Source organism: Canis lupus, chromosome 30, assembly GCF_011100685.1.
Source record: "Canis lupus familiaris isolate Mischka breed German Shepherd chromosome 30, alternate assembly UU_Cfam_GSD_1.0, whole genome shotgun sequence".
Classification (NCBI taxonomy): domain Eukaryota; kingdom Metazoa; phylum Chordata; class Mammalia; order Carnivora; family Canidae; genus Canis; species Canis lupus.
This window is the reverse complement of record NC_049251.1, coordinates 36,386,275-36,408,592: the sequence shown is the minus strand read 5'-3', so window position 1 is coordinate 36,408,592 and position 22,318 is coordinate 36,386,275. Positions and strand designations below refer to the sequence as shown.

General features: G+C 36.6%; 1 protein-coding gene and 1 non-coding gene across 3 annotated transcripts in view; one reads left to right on the top strand and one right to left on the bottom strand.

Annotated features, from left to right (window-relative positions):
- The window catches only part of ARIH1 (ariadne RBR E3 ubiquitin protein ligase 1), a 124,281-nt gene that overhangs the window by 83,659 nt on the left and 18,304 nt on the right, over window positions 1-22,318 (bottom strand). The window contains exon 2 of one of the 2 annotated variants that reach the window (XM_038580911.1): window positions 11,943-12,010. The exons of the other annotated variant lie outside the window; for it this stretch is intronic. Within the exon in view, the coding sequence (XP_038436839.1) occupies window positions 11,943-12,010 (68 nt within the window). The remainder of the gene's footprint in view (window positions 1-11,942; window positions 12,011-22,318) is intronic. 2 annotated transcript variants of the gene reach the window in all.
- On the top strand, window positions 7,240-7,347 carry LOC119866974. The gene has a single exon (XR_005381923.1). It is a non-coding gene; the product is annotated as a U6 spliceosomal RNA (small nuclear RNA).

The following is a 22,318-nucleotide window of genomic DNA, read 5'->3' as shown; positions in this document are numbered from 1 at the left end:
TTTGGCTCAGGTCGTGATGCTGGCATCGAGTCCTGCATTGGGCTCCCCATGGGGAGCCTACTTCTCTCTCTGCCTACGTCTCTGCCTCTCATGAATAAATAGATAAAATCTTAAAAAAAAAAGAATAAAAAGTTAAGGAGCAAAATCAATAATTAGAAAATGAGTACTCGCAGCAACACATTTAACTTTTAGGGCAATAAAACAATCTATTCTCTAGCTGTAAACTCTAAAACAATGGTCTCTCACTTGGGCTACATATTAAAATCTTCCGAGGAATTTAAAAAATATCAATACTTAGGGACGCCTGGGTGGCTCAGCGGTTAAGTGTCTGCCTTCAGTCCAGGGCATGATCCTGGAGTCCCGGGATCAAGTCCCACATCAGGCTCCCTGCATGGAGCCTGCTTCTCTCTCTGCCTATGTCTCTGCCTCTCTCTCTCTCTCATGAATAAAATCTTAAAAAAAAAAAAAAAAACCTTGGACTTTGCCACAGCAATTCTGATTCAATTGTCTAGAGTGGGACATAGGTATGTGAACTTCTCACCCAAGGTTTTTTGTTTTTAAGAATGTATTTTGTTAGTATTTTTTAAAGATTTATTTATTTATTCATTAGAGAGAGAGAGAGAGAGAGAGAGGAGGAGGGAGAAGCAGGTTCCATGACGGGAGGCCGACATGTCCCGATCCCGGGACTCCAGGATCACGCCCTGGGCCAAAGGCAGGCGCCAAACCACTGAGCCACCCAGGGATCCCCAAGAATGTATTTATTTTTTTTTATTTTTTTTTTAATTTTTATTTATTTATGATAGTCACAGAGAGAGAGAGGCAGAGACATAGGCAGAGGGAGAAGCAGGCTCCATGCACCAGGAGCCCGGCGTGGGAATCGATCCCGGGTCTCCAGGATCGCGCCCTGGGCCAAAAGCAGACGCTAAACCGCTGCGCCACCCAGGGATCCCTGTATTTATTTTTAAGAGAGAGAGAGAGCACACACATGTTGGGGGAAAGACAGAGGGAGAGGGAGAAAGAGAATCTCAAGCTGACTCTTCACCGAGTGTGGAGCCCAAAATCTGGCTCAACGGCACTACTCTATATGATCACCACCTGAGGCAAAATCACAAGTCAGAAACTTAGCCGGGCGCCCCCACCCAAAGTTTTTACCTAAATTTCCCCCAGATGATAGTAATACGCAGCCAGAATTAGGAACTACTGCTCTAGTTTCCAACTATGAGAGCTGTGAAAAAGAAAAGTATATGTATAGATCTCCAATATGAATATAGCAGTGTAATACTGTAGTAATTTGAAGAAAATTACATTCTAAGGTTATAGCAGCAGTATGTGTTTAAAAAAAAAAAAAACCACTTTATTTGAGAGAGAAAGAGAGCACAGAAAGAGAGGGAGAGGAAGAAACAGACTCCTTGCTGAGTGGAAAGCCCAATGCAGGGTTCGATTCTAGGACCTTGAGTTCATGACCTGAGCCAAAGGCAGACATTTAACCAACTGAGTCACCCAGGTGCCCTAGCAGTGTATGGTTTGAAACTATTTACAAAGTTCTGTTTTAAAAAGTGGGTGTGAATATGCCGATTGCCCGAGCTGAGGCCTTAATATCAACGCACTATCATCCTCCATTCTTTAATCAAGTGGTTCTCAACTTTGGTAGCACATTAGATTCGTCTGAGGCATTCTTAAAAAACCAACGTACAGGCCACATCCCACAGCAAATACACCAGGGGATAAAGTGGAGGGAAGAACCTGGGCATTAGCATTTTTTGAAAGCTCCCTGGCAATTCCATTACATAGCCAAAGTGAAGAATTACAATTCTAGATGCACACATATATGCAGATGCCCACATTTAAAAGAGAATCTCCTGGTAGAATTAAGTTATTTGAATGACATTCCTATGATCAGTATTGGGGGGAGGCAACTATTTTTTGGAAATTCTCAAGACACAACCTTCATATTTCAGGAGAAAGCTCAATATTAAATGAATGGGATTCATAATATAAAAGGGGAGTCTAAGATCAAACAGCAAAAAAAAAAAAAAAAAAAAACACTTTTAACCCAATTAACATACACAGAAAGGCCTAAGAGGCCAGCTTTTCATTTATCTCAGATTGGTCTGAAATGGAATTAAACAAGTTATAGATCCCATCTCAAAACTCAGTTTGACAGTTTTCCTACACATAAATGGGTTCATAAAAAAAAAAAACAAAAAACGAAATCTTGCCATTTGCAGTGACATGAATGGAGCTAGAGTACTATGGTAAGCAAAATAGGTCAGAGAAGGACACGGTATGACTTCACTCATATGTGGAATTTAAGGAACAAATGAGCAAAAAGAATAAAAAGGGAGAAAGGCAAAACCAGGAAACAGACTCAGCTACAGAGAACAAACTGATGGTTATCAGAGGGAAAGTGGGGGGGATGGGTTAAATAGGTGATAGAGATTAAGGAGGGCACTTGGGATGAGTACCAAGTGATGTATCAAAGTACTGAATCACTATATTGTACACCTGGAACTAATATAACACGATGTTAACTATACTGGAATTTAAACAAAAACTTAAAAAAAAAGAATGGCCTTATTTTTATTTTTATTTATTTACTTATTTTTAAGATGCTTTTTATTTGAGAGAGAGCAAGCAAGAGAAAACACGAGTGGGGGGAGGGGCAGAGGGAGAAGCAGAAGGTGACTATCCTTGTTGAGTAGGGAGCTGGATACTGGGCTTGATCCCAGGACCCCAGGATCATGGCCTGAGCCCAAAGCAGACCCTCAACCAACTGAGCCACTCAGGCACCCTGGCCTCATTTTTATAGTACGTTTCTAACTTATTCTGTGAGCTGCTGATGATCCAAATTTTACAGAATCTTGCTTTGTAATGCCTTCAGAATAGAAACCCAAAAGCCATTAAATGTAAAAAACTTCTGTACAGAAATATTTGCAGTATCTACACTAAACAGTAAATAGGCAAAGATACAAGTCCATAAAAAACAATCCAACACATGGATAATTTATGAATTCTAATACAATTGGCTGAAAAACAAGAAAATATTCAATCTCCTTAATTACAATGAGTGTTTTTTATCTACCATGATGGCTAAAATCTTAAAAATTTATTATATACAGGGACAAAGGAGAGGAAATATTCCATGTTAGTGAAATGCAACTTTTAAGAGTAATTTGGCAGAACTGATCAAAATTAAAAATGCACATTATCTAAGACAGGATCTAGAAATTCCACTTTCAGAAACCTATTCTGCAGAAATACGTTAAGTGTAGAAGGGGAAGAATAAGAAATTTCACATGCACATCATTTGGAAAAGCAATAAAGTAAAGATAAACACATTTTTCCAATGGGTGACTGCCTATAAACTATGCCATATCCATACTTAGAATATTATGCAACAATAAAAAAACAGGAAAAAAAATATCTGCATGCACTGACATGGAAGGTTATCTATTAAACATCAATGAGTGAAAAAAAAAGCAAGTTACTGAGCAACGTACAATATTTTAGTTAAAAAAAGAAAGTAAAGTTCTTTTTTTAAAGATTTATTTATCTGAGAGAGAGAAAGAGAGAACATGAGAGGACAGGAGGGGCAGAGGAAGAAGGTGAGGGAGAAGCAGACTCACTGCTGTGCAGGAACCCTGAGATCGTAACCCATGCCAAAGGCAGGCACTTAACAGACTAAGCCACCCAGTGGCCCCTTGTAAAGATCTATGATTACTCAATATGTAATAAAATGTTTAGAGGATTTATATTAAAGCTATTCTGGAGAGTTACCATCCCTGGGGGCTAGTCTGGGAATGGGGTGAAAAGAAGTGAATTTTTTTCTGTATAATGATATGAAGAGAAATTTAGAGTATTACTTTCATAATAATCAACTATAAACAGTAAAGGCTATGCTTCTTAAACTGTGGTTCACAAAATTACAATCACCGGACTATGTTAGAAATACAGAATCCCAATCCACATCTACTGAATCATTTCAACCAGATTCTCAAAGTTAAGGTGATGTGTAGTACAGTGATAAAAGCTACAGAAAGTTCTGAGAGTTGGTTATATTAACCATAAAAGATTTCATTTCCAAATTCTTAGATTTAATTAAATACTTGATTTCCTTTTAAGAAATTATCATGTATAATTCAAGCATAATTTTTCTTCTCGTAAAAGGTGTATAAGTATGTTGACAGCTTTATATTAAGAGTCACTATCAATACTTAGTCAATGACATACAAAAATAAATTCTGTATGTATCCAAAGTTCATACAATACCATATACAAAATGAAAGAGTAGTATTTGTCACTAAAAGATTGCTCTTGACTTTGATCATTCAAGGCTTGGTGAAGGGTATAAAAACTCTTAAGATATCTTGAGCAAAGGAGGAGTTAATAAAAGGAATTCGTGCTTAATTGGTAGAAGGACCATGATTAATTGGTAGAAGGACTGGAGGAGTGGGGCTGTAAGGTTATTTCTACAAGAATGACACCAGGAAAAAAAAAAAAAAAGAATGACACCAGAACACAACAGACTGAATAACAAGGAGATCTCCCTACTTAAGCCAGCAATGGAAGCACTAAATTCAAGAATGGCAGACAATTGTGATCCAAAGAATAGAAAGCAGGAATCAGGAAGTCATCACTGATGATGATTCAACCACTGCCACAACTGCCCCTCTAGATACCCAGAAAGCCAGGTGATATACACAAGTCTAGCTGCTGCCTTTGCCACAAATACCTCTTGATAATGCAGAAAGATGGAGAAAGTTTTCAGCTTTCTAAACCAACACAGCACAGAAAGGTACTTGGAGGTACTGAGGTACTGAGGAAGATAATCACAGAATTGCCAAACAGCTTAAAAACTATATGCATTTAAAACAAATTTACAACTAAACAACATAAATACTCAAAGTTTCGAGTTTCAAATAAGAACTTCTAAGCTACCCTTCCTTTGAGAAGGAAGGTAGAAGAGAAGGGGAATTGTTGAAGCTTATGTTGTTCAGAGACTTTCCCCCTAGAGATGCTTCTTGGAAGATTACTGTAGCAAATTATTTCACAGTTTAACTCTCTATCTCTTGGAGATTAGTAAAAATTTAACACTGACAAGCTTTGACCAAATAAAATTCTGGAGATCCATGATACTTAACTTGAAATTGTGCTGAAGCATGTGTTTGAACTACAAATATAATTCTGATGTACCAAAACTCGTTAATGGGGATCCCTGGGTGGCGCAGCGGTTTGGCGCCTGCCTTTGGCCCAGGGCGCGATCCTGGAGACCCAGGATCGAATCCCACATCAGGCTCCCGGTGCATGGAGCCTGCTTCTCCCTCTGCCTATGTCTCTGCCTCTCTCTCTCTCTCTGTGACTATCATAAATAAATAAAAATTAAAAAAAAAAAAAAAAAAAAAAAAAAAAAAGATCCAAAACTCGTTAATGAATGGATTTAGCGAACTACCTCCAGTAATATCTCAAATTTGGCTCTGCTATTCTTTCCTTGCCCTTGTAAATACATTTTATGAGGGCAATTATTTTCTTCTACGTCATCTCAAATTTGGAGTTAAGATTTCACCTCTAGAAGAATGTCAAGAGTTTAATCAGAATTTAATAATTTAAGTAAAATGTTTCTATTAAAAAAGAAAAAAAAGAAAAAGAAAAAAAGAAAAAGAAAAGATACTATCACTGTGTGTAATCATTTGATTTATTCTGTAAAAATTCAACTGCAAACCAAACAGGAGTGTGTGATGGAAGGGATATATTTATACAAATGGTGAAAACAAAATGTCAGGTAAAACTTCTGTTTTTACACCAGGGGAAAAAAATGTCGTCTTAACATAGCATTATATACTTCAGCATCTAGTTGATCAAGAGCCAAGTCACCTCCAACAAACACAGCCCTATAGTTTTAAACATTTACTACTACATGAGACCCCATTCAAGGCAATTTTCTTGGGTTTCAGTCTCTTGAGGGGGAAAGAAAATCCCCCATACTCTTCTGAGGGGAAAAAAAAATCCTACGGTTAAAAGGGTAAGAACCAAAAGGAAAGACCAAGAACCAGGTAACTACAAATTCCAAATTACCTTGGCATAAAGGAGCTAATTCAAACTATAAATGAAGATTCCATATAGACCATCTTATGTTACTTTACTATTTTTGCAGTAATTCAGAACTGTTGGAGAATTATTTAATAATCTTTTTACAAGCTCACCTCTAGGTTCCAATTGTCAAGCCCAAAGTATTAATGTTCTATACATAGCTATTGTGGCACATACTAAAATGTTCCACAAATACAACCAAAACATCTGAGTGACCTCACAGTACCACACTTCACTTAACACAACCACTAGCCATCCCTAAACTACCTAAAAATGGCATACCAAATTGAATTAGTTCTGCAAAGTGAAATGAATATTGTTAAGTGTTGTATATATAGTTATCTCTTCCTCTGGAAGCACTTTAAAAAAAAAGATAAATACACATTCCCAGCTACTTTTTAATAATAAATTTTAACACAGCATCGTATTTGAACTAGTACTTCTTCCTTTTTCATCCTAGCAAATCAAAACACTTATTGATAGACATTCTGGTTAGCATTCACTACTTCTATGTGTATGGTACACAAAAATGTGTACAATATAAACCTAAGTGAGATTCTTCAAAAAATCACAGTGCTTATTTAAAGGAGTAGAGGTGGTTTTTTTTTGTTTTGTTTTTTTTGTTTTTTTTTTATTTATGATAGTCACAGAGAGAGAGAGAGAGGCAGAGACACAGGCAGAGGGAGAAGCAGGCTCCATGCACCAGGAGCCCGACGTGGGATTCGATCCCGGGTCTCCAGGATCGCGCCCTGGGCCAAAGGCAGGCGCCAAACCGCTGCGCCACCCAGGGATCCCAGGAGTAGAGGTTTTAATTTGTATCTCAGATCCTATCAAAAAAAGCCACTGTAAATTTCTTTAAAGGTCAAAAAGTAGCCATAAATCTAAATGATCTTGAAATAGATACAAATATACTCCTGTATCATTTAAATAAAGTTTCATAACCAAGCTGTAATAGGCCATGTATGTCTGCAGTATGTTCTCCTGCCAATTATTCTCAAAATATACAGGCTCGATGACTAAGAATCATGAAAAAGGAACACATGGCATGTATAATTGGAACCTTCCTCCCTTCAGAAAGTCTATAATGAATACTGGGACTAAGAACACTTCTACATATATTTGCTGAGAGGATTTTAAAGAATGAAGATAGCAATGCTCACTTCAGCAGCACATATACAAAAACCTAAACAATACAGAAAAGATTTGCATGGCCTCTGTTGCAAGGATGACATGCAAATTCAGGAAGTGTTCCATATTTTTGTGTCAAAGAGTATGCAGAACATCAATTAAGGAAGAGTATTCCTGACTGATAAAAAATGACTTGGTAATGCTCATCTATCCCTGCTAGAAGTTTACTCAGTATATTACATAGTGCATAATAAAAACAAAAAAGTAAAGGAATAAAAAGGAAGAAGGATGATATCACTAAATGTGAACCTTTGATAATGGGGTTGCACTGAATCACCATTTAAACATTTAAGATTGGGATCCCTGGGTGGCTCGGTGGTCAGACCAGGGCATGCTGCCTTTTGGCCCAGGGCATGATCCTGGAGTCCCGGAATCAATTCCCACGGGCTCCCTGCATGGGGCCTGCTTCTCCCTCTGTCTTTGTCTCTCTCTCTCTCTCTGTGACTCTCATGAATAAATAAATAAAATCTTTTTTAAAAATAAAAAATAAAAAACATTTAAGATTTTATTTATTTATTTGAGAGAGAAGAGAATAGGAGCAGGGGGAAGGGCAGAGGGGGAGGGAGAAGCAGACTTTCCACTGAGCAGGGAGCCAGACATAGGAATCGATCCCAGGACCCTAAGATCATGACCTGAGCTGAAGGCAGCCACTTAAACCAAGTGAGCCACCCAAGCGCCCGTTTACACATTTTTTAAATTTAGGGTATATTCATAGTTTTAGAAGTTAGTTATAACCTCAAGGTTTAACAATCCTCTCTTCCACATCTCAGTCACTACTGATTTCTAGTCCTCTGACACAAGCATTTTAAATTCTTTTCACCGGCAGCCCCGGTGGATCGCAGTTTAGTGCCGCCTTCGGCCCGGGGTGTGATCCTGGAGGCCCGGGATTGAGTCACAGGTCGGGTTTCCTGCATGGAGCCTGCTTCTCCCTCTGCCTGTGTACTCCCCCCCACACCGTGTCTGTCATGAATAAATAAAATCTTTAAAAATAATAATAATAAAATAAAAAATAAATTCTTTTCACTGTTTCTTCTGGTATTTACTTTTATCCTAAATAATATACTTTTGTCAGATAGTTGTTATATTTCTATTTTAGATGTTATTATCACCATCCTTGAAAATGATGAAGATTCAACACTCTTACATTCACCTTCTCTCCAATCTTTCTAATATAATTTTATCATCATTTTTATTTAAGCCACTATCCATTGTTTTTTAACAATCATCTAACAGGAATTCCAGAAAGAGAAGAGAGAGGAAAATTACCAAAGCAGTATTATACATTCATTTCCCAAAGCTTTAAAAGGACACAAATTTTCCAGTTGAAAGTGTCTACCAAGGCCCAACACAATGAGAAAATGCACACTTAACCCATCTTTTCAGACAACCAAGGATAAAGAGATAAGGCTAAAACATTAAAAAGTCATCAAGAAATGAGAACCATCAAGTCCTAGTAATGGACTTACTAGCAACAGCAAGTGCAGATGGCAATTATCTTTCAAAAAAAGTACAATCTAGACTTTCTCAGCTAGCCTATCTAGCAACCAAATTAGAAAGTTAAAGACTCAGTGCCACATCCAGTAATATCTTAAGAAAAGTTACATGGGAGTTAAATTAAGGATGTAGCCCGCCAAGTGAGATTAAAGCAAGAAAAAGACACAGATCTAAGAAGCAAAGGCTCCAACTCAAGAGGACAATAAGAAACTTAGTGGGAAGGGCATCCTAATGAGAAGAATCGGATGGAGGGCTCCAAGAGAAGAGTAAATACAATCTAAATGACCTTGATACCAAGTAAGTAAAGTAAGTAAGTAAATACATACATACATATATATACACATAAAGTAGGATGCCTGGGTGGCTCAGGGTTGAGTGTCTGCCTTAGGCTCAGTGCATGATCCCGGGATCCAGGATCAAGTCCCGCATGGCGGTCCCTGCGAGGAGCCTGCTTCTCCCTCTACCTTATGTCTCTGTCTCTCTCTGTGTCTCTCATGAATAAATAAAATCTTTAAAAAACAAAGTAATAACCCTAATATACTCGTTGAACTGTCATAAACACGAACATTGTTCAATAGTGTCACTTAAAAAAAAATCAAGCTATGAGCAAATTAAGACTTGGCTATGATCACAAATCAAAAGGACTTTAATAACATAAAAATATAGGTGGCATAGAGGGGATTGTCAAAGATGAGAGAAGAAAGAGGAAAGAAAATATCAAAAGGTAATGGAAAAGACAGAGGTATATTAAAATTATAAATGTAATCATTCAGAGATGATAATAACTTTTTCATTTGTTACCACACGCGTGTACACTATTTTTTTAGAACAAGTAACAAGTTGGAGAAAAGAGCTACAGTAACAATCATACATTAAGAACTCCTTAAGAAAAGGTGCAAAGGATATGAAAAGATAGTTTAGAGAAATGATAAATTAAACCAAGTAATATTTTATCAGTGTAATAAAAATTTCAAGATTCTTAATACTGCCAGCAGAGGTGCGCAAAAAAAAAAAAAAAAAAAGACAGTTCACATACTATTGTTATAAACTCAACAACCTTTGAAAACACTCCACCTTGCCACTGAGGGGGGCACTTGACAGGATGAGCACTGGGTGTATATGTTGGCAAATCGAACGCCAATAAAAAAATACAAAAAAAATCATAAAAGAGAAAACAAAAGAAAAAACATTCCATCTTAATAGGAAACAGGAAAAAAGCACCAATACAACTCATTTTTCTTCTAAAATAAAACATTTCAACTGTAGATTGACATATGTTGACCTAAGAACACTATTTTTTAAAAAACTAATCTTAGGGGCAGCCCGGGTGGTGCAGCGGTTTAGCGCCGCCTGCAGCCCACGGCATGATTCTGGAGACCCGGAATCGAGTCCCATGTCAGGCTCCCTGCATGGAGCCTGCTTCTCCCTCTGCCTGTGTGTCTACCTCTCTCTCTCACTCTGTATCTCTCATGAGTAAATTAAAAAAAAAAAAAAATCTTTAAAAATAAAACTAATCTTAGCAATGATCTAGATCCAGTTAAATAGTTCCCATTTTCACACCATTACTAAGAATCCCTTTTCAAAAAGACATTAACCAAATTTTGTAAAGGTACCACCACCAAATGCATTTTAAAAGGGAAAAAAACCTGAAAAGTAGAAGTTACTTTTGAAATGTCAAAAGTGGCAGAATTAGAAGGAATCCAGGTCCCTAAAATTCAGAATTAGTAACAAATATTCATTTTAATATGCCATACTACAATAGGTTAATTATTTAAGATCTATTAAGAACATGAAATAAATAAAATATATTTGGAAAAAGGAGCTAAACATGAAAATAGGAAGGTAAAAAAGTTAATCAAAAAGGTTTCCAAAAAAATAAAAAGGTTTTCAAAAGACCAAAAAAAGGGCCATCTCAAACACCAAAACATCTTGTTTCAAACACAACTGATTTAAAAAACTTCTACTATGGTATACTATGAAACTTCAAAATACATTTCCAAAAAACAAAGAAAAAAACAAAAACAAAATACATTTCCACATTTAAGAGAATACAGACTAGTTCTTCTCCATATAGTATACAGTTTATTATAGTATTAACTACTAACCTCAGTCTTTTGGGCCAGAATTTGGGCAGTAGCTACTTAAGATCTTAGGTTTTATAGTCATTTTGAAAACCCAGCAGTCTTCACTGAAAATCAAATACAAACTTGTATCTGTCTTTTCATTTGGGAATACCTGAAAAGCACCATATTAACCTATGTAGAAAAACACAGCCCCTTCCTTTTAGAAGCATATTAATAAATAAAATGATGCAAATATCTGTATCATTCAGCTATCCCTAGAATCTCACTCCGTCACCCAACACTAGAATAATAAAAGTAAGCAACCTCATACTTTACCTTATATGTAAGCTTTCCATTTCTTTTTCTTCAAACATTTGCATTGTGTTGCCTGAGTTCTTAACACTTGCCTCTGATTTAGTGTTAGAATTCGATATAAAAAATGCTGTTGCTCTCTCATTGTAATATAGCATTTAAAAAAAAGAGCAGCTAGGTATTGGTGTCATAATTGCTATCATTTTGCAGGCAAATGGATACAAATATCTAAGCAAATGGTACAAATATTTAAATAGAAATCCTTAAACTTCCTTAAAGAAGTTAAACAACCTGGAAAATTTAGATTATTTCCATCAGAATATTCAAGACTCGGACATACAAATAAATATTAATATATAAAATATACATGCATAGCCAGATCAATTTACTTTCCTCCTCCTTTTCCTTCCAGTTTTACAAATAGGTCCTTTGTCATAGTTTCTGAAAATCAACCAGGTCCTTGAATCAAGCAAATAACAATACTATCCTCCATTTAACTATTTCCTCTATTATTCAGCCTTTTTTTTTTTTTTTTTTTTAAAGATAGTAGCAAACACTAATTTATTCTGTTTGCCTAAGTGCCAAATCAGCTTCTGGTTTAAAAATAATAATAAAACTGTGCCCTTTATAAATGGATATATCAGAATTGTTTGTCATGTCAGAATTGGCTTGTCATCAAGATTTACAGGATAATCGGTGTGCCCTTAAATAATGAGGTACTTGCTGCCAAAATGTGCTTGCACATATATGTGTTTAATGGTCCTTTAATGACTTGTCTTTGGAATGATTCTGTCCTACCTTTGCTGCTGCAGCCCGCCTGTCCTTTGCATCACTGAATTCATACTTCTGGAAGTACCCAATATGCACTGTAACAGACAGATGGACAGATGAATGGGCCACAGCGGCAAAGGCCAGATAGACAGACTTGATAAAAATTAAAATCAAGGTATATAAAGGGAAGGGGAAAACCAGAAGAGAACATATCTACCTATATTCTCTAAGCAAAATAGCTGAACTTCAGGTCTACAATCTTCCCATACACATACTCAAACTATTTTTGATTTCCCTATTATTCCTTTATTTCAAGTAGAAATAGTAACACTGCAATAGGCAAAATAATCAGTATTTTTAATACCATCAACAGTTACAGAGCAGACATTTCTGTAACCATGCCACACAATTTCTTTAGAAGTCGTTATTCTTTAATACAAAATTATGAGGATCCCTGGGTGGCTCAACGGTTTGGCACCTGCCTTTGGCCCAGGGCACAATCCTGGAGTCCTGGGATGGAGTCCCACATCAGGCTCCCTGCACGGGGCCTGCTTCTCCCTCTACCTGTGTTTCTGTCTCTCTTTCTCTCTCTCTCTGTCCTCATGAGTAAATAAAATCCTTAAAAAAAAAATTCAAAATTATTTTTCACATCCAAAGACTCTATGCCAAAATTATTAAGGCAATCATTACACACAGAAAGCTTCTGTAATACCAAGGCCTACGTGATTCAAGTAAACTTGGGATCACAAAGTAAAGTATCTATCAGCATTTTACCATTCTACATTTCCCTTTCTATGTAAAAATGGTTGCTAGCACCACATCTAGATAACTTTCGAGGCTTAAAGGAATGTATAATTGTGTCATTTAGGTCAATTACCAAGATATAGTAAAACATACACAAAATTAGCAACAGTATCTTTAAAATTTATATAGAGCCCCTCCTGTTACTTCAAATCCATTCAAACAATTAACACTTCAAGGAATTTCTAAAAGTTAGTTTTAAAACATAACCTTAATATCTCAAAATGCTACCTTGCTTAAGCTGTAAAAAAAAAAGCCATTTTTAATCTAATCAAACATTTTATTTTTGCGTGCATATAAAATAATGTAGATTCATTCCCCATGTTTAAGGAAGACTGAGGAAAAACATTTCCCCTTTCATTTCCAAGGGATCTAACCACTTATACATTTCTTACTGTATCCTCTCAAAAACTTCAGCAGGTAATTAGACATGGTAATCAAATGTAATGCATGATCCTGGATGGAACCCTAAACTAGAAGAAGAAAAATTATAAAATGACATTCTGAACAATGCAGAAATGTGAACGTGGCATGTGTATTAGTATTTACAATAACATTATTCAGACAAAATTCACATACCATAAAATTCACTTTAAAAGTGTATAATTTAGTAGTTTTGATTATATTCAAAGCTGTGACACACAGATCTGTCAACCGTTAATTTCAGAACATTTCATCAGCCCAAAAAGAAACCTCATACCCATTAGCGGCCATTCCCCATTCTCCCTTTCCCCACCCAGCTGCTGACAAACAATCATCTTTTTGTCTCTGTGGATTTACCTATTTTGGACATTTCATAAAAGTAGCATCAGGATGCATGGGTGGCTCAGTCAGTTAAGGGCCCAACTCTTGATTTCAGTTCAGTACGTTATCTAGGGTTGTGGAGTCAAGCCCTGAGTCAGGCTCTGTGCTCAGTGAGGAGTTGGCTAGAGATTCCCTCTCACCCTCTCCTTCTGCCCCTCCTCCCTCCACTGGTGCAAGCACAGCACACTCTCTCTAAATAAATAAAGTACAATCTTTAATCTTAAAAGATTAAAAAAATTAAATGTTTTAATCTTTAAAATATATATTTTTAAGATTCCATTTATTTATTCACGAGAGACGGGGGGGGGTGGGGGCAGAGACACAGGCAGAGGGAGAAGCAGGCTCCATGCAGGGAGCCCAACGTGGGACTCGATCCCGGGTCTCCAGTATCACACCCGGGGGCTGAAGGTGGCGTAAACCGCTGAACCACCCGGGCTACCCCTAAAATATTTTTTTTTAAGTGGCACCATAAGGTATGAGGCTTTTGTTATTTACTTTTGCTTATCTAGGAAGGTCAACTACCTGAGGGCCTGCCACGGACATCAAATAAATCTGACTACTGAGGGAATGGAGAGGAACAATTAGTCTGGAAATCCGTTAAATGAAAGCTGCTTAGGTGCACCTGGGTGGCTCAGTGGTTGAGCATCTGCCTTTGGCTCAGTCCTGCATCAGCCTCCCCACGGGGAGCCTGCTTCTCCCTCTGCCTCTGTCTCTCTCATGAATAAATAAATAAAATCTTTGAAAACAAAACGAAGGCTGCTTAAAGCTTCAGCTAAACTATTTTTTAACTACTCATTTTACAGATGAGGAAAGAGAACTTATTAAAATTGACACAAAGTCATAAAATTGATTTAAAAAAAACAAAGCTGCCCCTGAATTTAGTTCTGTATATGATGTCAAAGACTTAACCACTAAGTTGTTTTGTCTCTTAATAAAATTCACCAATTCTCACTGATTTTACCTCCTAATTTACTTGAGTGCCTATCCCTTCTATTTCAGCCTTGCTAACCTCATCAAATATTTCTTGATTAAATTATTGTAACAGACTTCTCACTATTCTCCTTGCTTCCTCATTTCATCCTATTCTTATATATTCCCTATACTTCCATCAAAGTGGTCTTTCTAAATACTAACTCTACATTAATTTGTTTCACTAGGTCCTAGGGGATAAATGCATCTCATTTAGTACTAGGCTAAAGCCTTTCATACATAAACTGCCCACCTGTCTAGCCCCAGCTCCTACCACACTACTTCCCATACCAGACTATTAACAGTTTCTGCCTTTATACATTCCTCTGACTGGACCGCTGGCTTCTCCTATCCCATCTGCCTATTGAGCTCTAACTATTCATTTTTTAAAACCCAGCTTCAGACCTATTTCTACCATGAACTGTCAGTCCTTCCCAGAAAACCGCATTAAGCATTCCTTCTCTAACCCTGTATGTAAGATATGTGATTGATACATATGTCACTATACTTTAGTGACACTATACTTTAACTTATTTATACATGCCTTTTTATAGGTGGGTGGGTAAGGCTGCATTTGGCTCAGGTCGTGATCCCAGGGTCCTAGAATCAAGTCCCTCATCAGGCTCCCCATGGGGAGCAGACTTCTCCCTCTGCCCATGTCTCTGCCTGTCTCTGTCTCTCATGAATAAATAAAATCTTAAAAAAAAAAAAAGAGTTGTCCAGTATTTGTATTCCCCTAGCATAGCAGCTAAAGTATTAGTTGGTAAAAAATCAAGTACTCAACTTACATAATGTTCCCAATTAAACTGATGCATTGTATCTAAGATCCCATTAGTCTCAGAGAATATGCAATGGGAAAAAGCCTATTCAACAAACGGTGTTGGGAGACTGGACAGCTACATGCAAAATAATGACAACTGACTTAAACCATACAAAACAAAGATATACTCACAAAATGAATTAAAGACCTAAATGTGAGACCTGAAACCATAAAAATCATAGAGGAGAAACACAGGCAGTAATTTCTCCAACATCCCACATAGCAACTTTTTTCTAGAAGCAAGAGAAACAAAAGCAAAACTAAGCTATTGGGACTACATAAAAATAGAAAGCTTCTACACAGCAAAGGAAACAATCAACAAAAGATAACCTACAGAATGGGAAAAGATATCTGCAATGACATTTCCTATAAAAAGGGTTAGTATCCAAAATATTTTATAAAGAATTTATATAACTTATATAACTCAACACCCAAAAACCAAATAATCCTATTAAAAATGAGCAGAAAACATGAACAGACATTTTTCCAAAGAAGAAATACAGATGGCCAACAGACACACAAAAAGATGCTCAACATCAGTAATCATCAGGGAAATGCAAAGCAAAATACAATGAAATATCACCTCACACCTACCAGAACAGCTAAAATCAAAATAAAAGAAACAAACAGATGGTCGAGGGGATGTGGAGAAATAGGAACCATACTGCACTGTTGCTGGAGTGCAAACTAGGGCAGCTACTCTGGACAGTATGGAATTTCCTCAAAAAGTTAAAAATAGAACTACCTTTTATGATCCAGTAGTCACACTACTGGATATATACCCCAAAAAATACAAAAACACTCATTCAAAAGGATACATGCACCCCTCTGTTTATTGCAGCATTATTTACAATAGCTAAGTTATGAAAGCAGCCCAAGTGTCTACTGATAAGTGAAAAAATAAAGAAGGGAATATTATTCAGCCGTTAAAAAAAAAAAAAAGAATGGTATCTTGCCATTTGCAACGAGTGAGAGTGAGAGTGTCTAATGCTCAGTGAAATAAGCCAGTTAGAGACATACCATATGATTTCACTCATGTGTGGAATTTAAGAAACAAAACAAAAACAGAAAAGCGAAGAAAAATAAGGGAGAAAGAAGATAAACCAAGAAATAACTCTTAACTACAGAGAGCAAACTGAAGGTACTAGAGAGGAGGCGGGTAGAAGACTGGGTGAAATAGGTGAAGAAGATTAGAGTACACTTATCATGATGAGCAATGAGTAATGTATAGAACTGGTGAATCACTATATTACATACTGTACCAAAACTAATATAACATTGTATGATAACTATACTGAAATTAAAATAAACAAGATTTTTACAAAGTAATGTGAGACCTTTAGCAGTCAAGAAACACCTAGGCATTCCTGAAAAATTCATTCTCAGCATCCAGCATTCCTTCCCACCCACTATAATACCATAATTTAGAAAAACAACTGCCCCCACTCCAAATATCCTAGGGTTCTGAAGGCATTTTAATTGAGTAATGACCTTAAAAGACACAGCAGCAAGAATCTGAAGATCCATTCCCAGATTGGATGAATTTTTTCCTTAGCTTATGGCTGTGTCCACATCCTTACCATAACCCTAACTGTGATTCAACTTTTATCATACTACGGTAATTTGGAAAAAAAGTTTCATATATATGGTTTAGTTATAGAAATGATTAGGTCTAGTGGTGCTAATCTTTTTTTTTTTTTTTTTTTTTAAGAGGGGGAGGCAGGGGCAGAGGGAGGACAGAGAGAATCCTAAGCAGGCTTCACGCCTAGCACCGGGCTCCATCTCACCACCCTGAGATTGCCACCTGAGCTGAGTATCAAGAGTATGACACTTAACTAACTGAGCCACCCAGGTATCCCAGTACTAATCCCTTCTTAAAACAACTGTAGGCAGCCATCACCCAATCAGGAAGCACGGGGTAGCTAGAGCACTAGAGGTCTCCCCAGGAAGTCAGTCAGATAGAGAGAGACTACTTTTTTAATCTCTCTTCAAAGATTTGTTACTATACACTGGAATTGTCAAGCTTTCACATGCAAACAAGTGAGCTAGGGAAAAGTGTCTAAACTTTGACACATCCAATAGCTGGGGATGGAGAAAGTGAATATTCAGAGAGAAAACGTATCCTCTCTAGCTCATTTTACTATCAGAAAAAGATGAGTAGGAGATGAGCTTTTACCCTGACCACTGTTTCAGTTTTCTCAGACTTTTGCAGATCTAAGTATTCCAAAGTGATTACAAGAGATGTCATAGAATACAAAGTGCATTTTTATGTTCCTAAATTAATAAAACAACTTTATAGACAGAAAAAAACCCATCACTCTCAGAAATTCATTAAATAATCTTAATATGATGTTTAGGGTCTCAAAAAACGGATAAAAATCAAGTTAAAAGAAGGGTGGAGGTCCTACTTTTAAGAGAAAAATATTAAGAATGAAGATATTAATAATAGTGATTGCCTCTGAGAAAATAAACCAAGTAATGAAGACATTAAGGGAGGGGATTTTTTACTTTATCTTTTGTACTTTTGAATTTTGACCCATGAAAATACATGCACAAACAATTTTTTTAAATCCTAAAGAAAGTCTTATCAACAGTCTTAGAATACTGGGGTTAATTTTATTTTTTAAATCAAAGGTTATGGTGGAGAGTTCAGTCATATTGACCTTAAGTTGCAACTTATTTATAAATTTTGTGTTGGTTACATAAAATGAAGAAAATCCTGATTCATAAAGATAAATTTGCATTTCAATTCCAGGATATTCTTCACTTAAACTGACCCCAAAGCTTTAAAAAAGGAGCATAAAACATTTTATTCAGAGTTAACTAGTTAACATTATCTAGCAACTGCCTTTATTTTTATAAATAAAGAATAAATATATAGAACATGATTAATAATAACACTAAGATGAGTTACCTATTCACTCATTACTACAAAACCGTCCAAAGTCTACAATGAAGGTATGAGTAAGTAGATCTGCCTTTGCCTTCTCTGCATTTATTTAACTGACCGGGTACATGTGCTTCTGTAGTGTTCCACCTTATGTAACTTTGTTGAGCAGACAGCACAAGTCTGAATTCAAAATACCAATGACCAGTAATTTTCCTAATCAAAAATCCATAAGTAAAGTAGAAGCTTTATTCTAGATTCTACCTCAAAAAAAAAACGTTAGTCCAGATATAGTTTAATGCATTGGTAGTCTCCAGTATGTTCAGCAAGTCTTCAAAGTCATAGAAAAGCTATCAGGAGAAAAGGTTAGAACAAGGTAGGTTCAAAAAATAAATAAATAAATAAATAAATAAATAAATAAATAAATAAATAAATAAATAAATAAATAAATAAATAAAAGCTACAGACTATTAACATATGGAGAAAATCAAAATCACAGCTGTTCAAATATGAAATGTACTCACTTCTAGAAGTGGCTGTGAGGGTTTAAGTCACTGTAAGATATCAACTCAGGGACCACTTAACAGGAAGCCAGTGCTTGGTAGGTGGTTGGTCAGAACAACCTTTAAGATCTCTTTTCATGGGCAGCCCGGGTGGTTCAGTGATTTAGCGCCACCTTCAGCCCAGGGCGTAATCCTGGAGACCCAGGTCCCACGTCAGGCTCCCAGCCTGGAGCCTGCCTCTCCCTCTGTGTGTCTCTCATGAATAAATAAATAAAATATTAAAAAAAAAAAAAAAAGATCCCTTTTCATCTGACTGTATGGATCAAAAACAGTGTTGACTCTGGTGTGAAATAAAGTAAATGTACTGCCATTCTTAATTATTTTGTTGTTGTTTGTTTTAAGTAGGCTCCATGCATGGAACCCAAGGCAGGGCTTGAACTCATGACCCTGAGAACAAGACCTGAAATGAGAAGAGTTGGGACGCTTCACTAACTGAGCCACCCAAGTGCCCCCACCTTAATCCTTTAGCTATTGTTTACACGTCATACTTTTTTTTTTTTTTAGATTTTATTTATTTATTCATGAGAGACACACAGAGAGGCAGAGACGTAGGCAGAGGTAGTAGTAGGCTCCCTGAGGGAAGCCCGATGCAGAATTTGATCCCAGGACCTGGGACCACGACCTGAGCCAAAAGCAGACTCTCAGCAACCACTGAGCCACTCAGGTGTTCCTACATTTTATAATTCCATTCCTAAGGATGACTAGAAAAATCTTTGTAAATATTGAAGTCCTATTTTCACCCTTTAGACTTTATAGTAGGATGGAATGCAACATTATAAACCAATCTTCAGACACTGCCATATTCCAAGGACCCAGCTATTAACTGTAGTAATGTAATACAAATTTAGATGATTAAAAAAAAAAAAAGATAATATATTTAGGGTCAATGAATTGAAATTATTACATTTAAAAAGTCAGTTAAAGGACACCTGGCTGGCTCAGCTGGAAGAGCATACAACTCTTGATCTTGGGGTTGTGCGACTGAGCTCCACATTGGATGCAGAGATTACTAAATAAATAAACTTAAAAAAAAAAAAAAGTCAGTGAAACTAGTAAATAAAATTATATACATATTTTCCTTTCCACATTAAATAACAATCTGAGATGCATTCAAGTTTTCACTTCAAAAAAACTAGTGATGAACAGTAGGTTAAAAGACATTTCCTTACATTAGTTTAAATGGTATCAGGAATAAGCTCCTCTGAGAACTTCACAAAAGAACTATCTTATTGAGCAAAATGAGTCAAGTCAGCTATTCTCCCTTTAAACATATCAAACACTTGTTACCTCGTGCATCTGGAAGACTTTCATAATGTTATTCTTTCAAACTCTTTTGGTGCTTCTATCACAACAAGAATGTTGTTTGGCTTTGCAGACCACTGGTCTCAGTTCGTAATTTTATACATAAATCATGAATAGACTTTGCATAGTATAAATGCATTCTGTAATGTAGGTCAAGTAGTGGAATTATTTAACATTAAAACACTTTGTGTTTTTTTTTTTTTCACTTTGTGTTTTTACTTACATTGGACTACAAAATAGTAAATGTTGTAATAGCAATTCTACCTTGAAATTCTGAGGATGGTACACATGTAGGTTGTAAAGGTTAAATGCGGCATGTAGTAGCTAGCCTTCTGACTCTATTCCATTCTTGTTTATGATTTATTTGGATTCATAGGCCATAGCAATGAAGTCACAAGTCAGAGCCCACTGGACTCAGCCTGTAAACATCAGTGTCCTGGAGCACAGGGCTAGATGGAGAAAAGTATATAGTGGACCTAAAGAGACAAACAGAAAATACCTAGCACACAAGACAATCACATTCACATGTTTTACATTTATACATATTTTATTATTTAATCATATAAAATACTGAGTTCCAACCCCAGCTATGAAAACCTTGGCAGGTTATTCAAATCCTCTGAAGTCGCAATTTCCTTATCCATAAAACAGCAAAAATGCCATCTACTTCAGAGAACAGTTGTGATGACTAACATGACCTTAAATGACCAGTCAAGAACAAAAAACGGAAAGCATATTAGAGAATGAAGAGTTAATTCAGTAATGTGAAGAGGAATATAAACAATTGACAAAAAAAAAGGAATACTAACAAGACTAATTGTTATCAATAATAAAATCAATAAGAAAATTCATTCATATATGACTATTCAATCAATGTTTGTTTAACAGCTATATTCCAGACTGTGCTGGTCAATGAGAATGCCAAAATTAATATGCTGATCCTACCCTTAAGGATTGCAAAAATCTATGTAGTGGAAGAATAAATAATAGAGATAAGAGTTTTTAAATAAAAGTATGTACAAAATTTTGAGACCCATTCACAAAGGATTTGTGTAAGGATTCAAAGAAGAAATTATGTTTAAGGTGGGTCTAAGTATGAAAGTTTATCAGGGGAAAGATTTTTTTTTTTAAGATTTTATTTATTTATTCATGAGAGACACAGAGAGAAAGAGAAGCAGGGACACAGGCAGAGGGAGAGGCAGGCTTCATGCAAGGAGCCCAATGTGGGAGTTGATCCCTGGTCTCCAGGATCACGCCCTGGGTTGAAGGCCGGCGCTAAACCGCTGAGCCACCCAGGGATCCCAGGGGAAAGCATTAAAAGCAAAGGAAAAAGACTTACAAAGGCAAAAAGAAAAACTTTCACATTGTTACTTTGCTATGCCAGGATGGGTATGAAGAAATAGCAGATAAGGCACATAGGGGTCAAATTAGGAAAAGCCTGATCTACCATGCATCATAATATGCATACTCTTGTAACCTAGTCATTGGCTACCCCTCGGCTAAAGAAGGCTCCACATAAGCATGTTTTCCTATCCCATTTCCACTCCACTGCTTATCATGAATGATAAAGACTTGGTATACTTTCTCAGATATAAACTAAGTCCAAGTATGAATATTTTTGGCACTGTCATAAGCTGAAAAGGATGACCACCCTGTTAAAAAAAGAGGAAACATGCAGCGTTTCCTGAGAAATCTGTGGTGACCATAATATTGTCACAAGGCCCCACTTTCCATCAGTTATCACCCTTTTCATGTTCTTTGGATTTTTCTAATTTTGCCAATGAGAGAGGCCTCTAATAACCTCTTTTTTTTTTTTTAAGATGTATTTATTTATTTATTCATGAGGGGGGAGAGAGAGAGAGAGAGAGAGAGAGAGGCAGAGACACAGGCAGAGGAAGCAGCAGGCTCCATGCCGGGAACCCGACGCGGGACCCGATCCCAGGTCTCCAGGATCACACCCTGGGTCAAAGTCAGGTGCTAAACCGCTGAACCACCCAGGGATCCCCTAATAACTTCTAATAGTTATAACAAGACTCTACTCGTCCACACAAAAGTCAATTATTTCGCTTCTTTCCTAAAAACCAACAAATCTCTTTGGAAGTTAGGGCTTTACTTAACCAAGCAGTGAAGGTGGGTCAACACACAACACAATGAAACACAGTAGGGCTCACCGGTATAAAAATAATTCTTCAAAAGACAAACTGGCTCTCTCTCTCTGTGACTATTATAAATGAATGAAAATTAAAAAAAAAAAAAA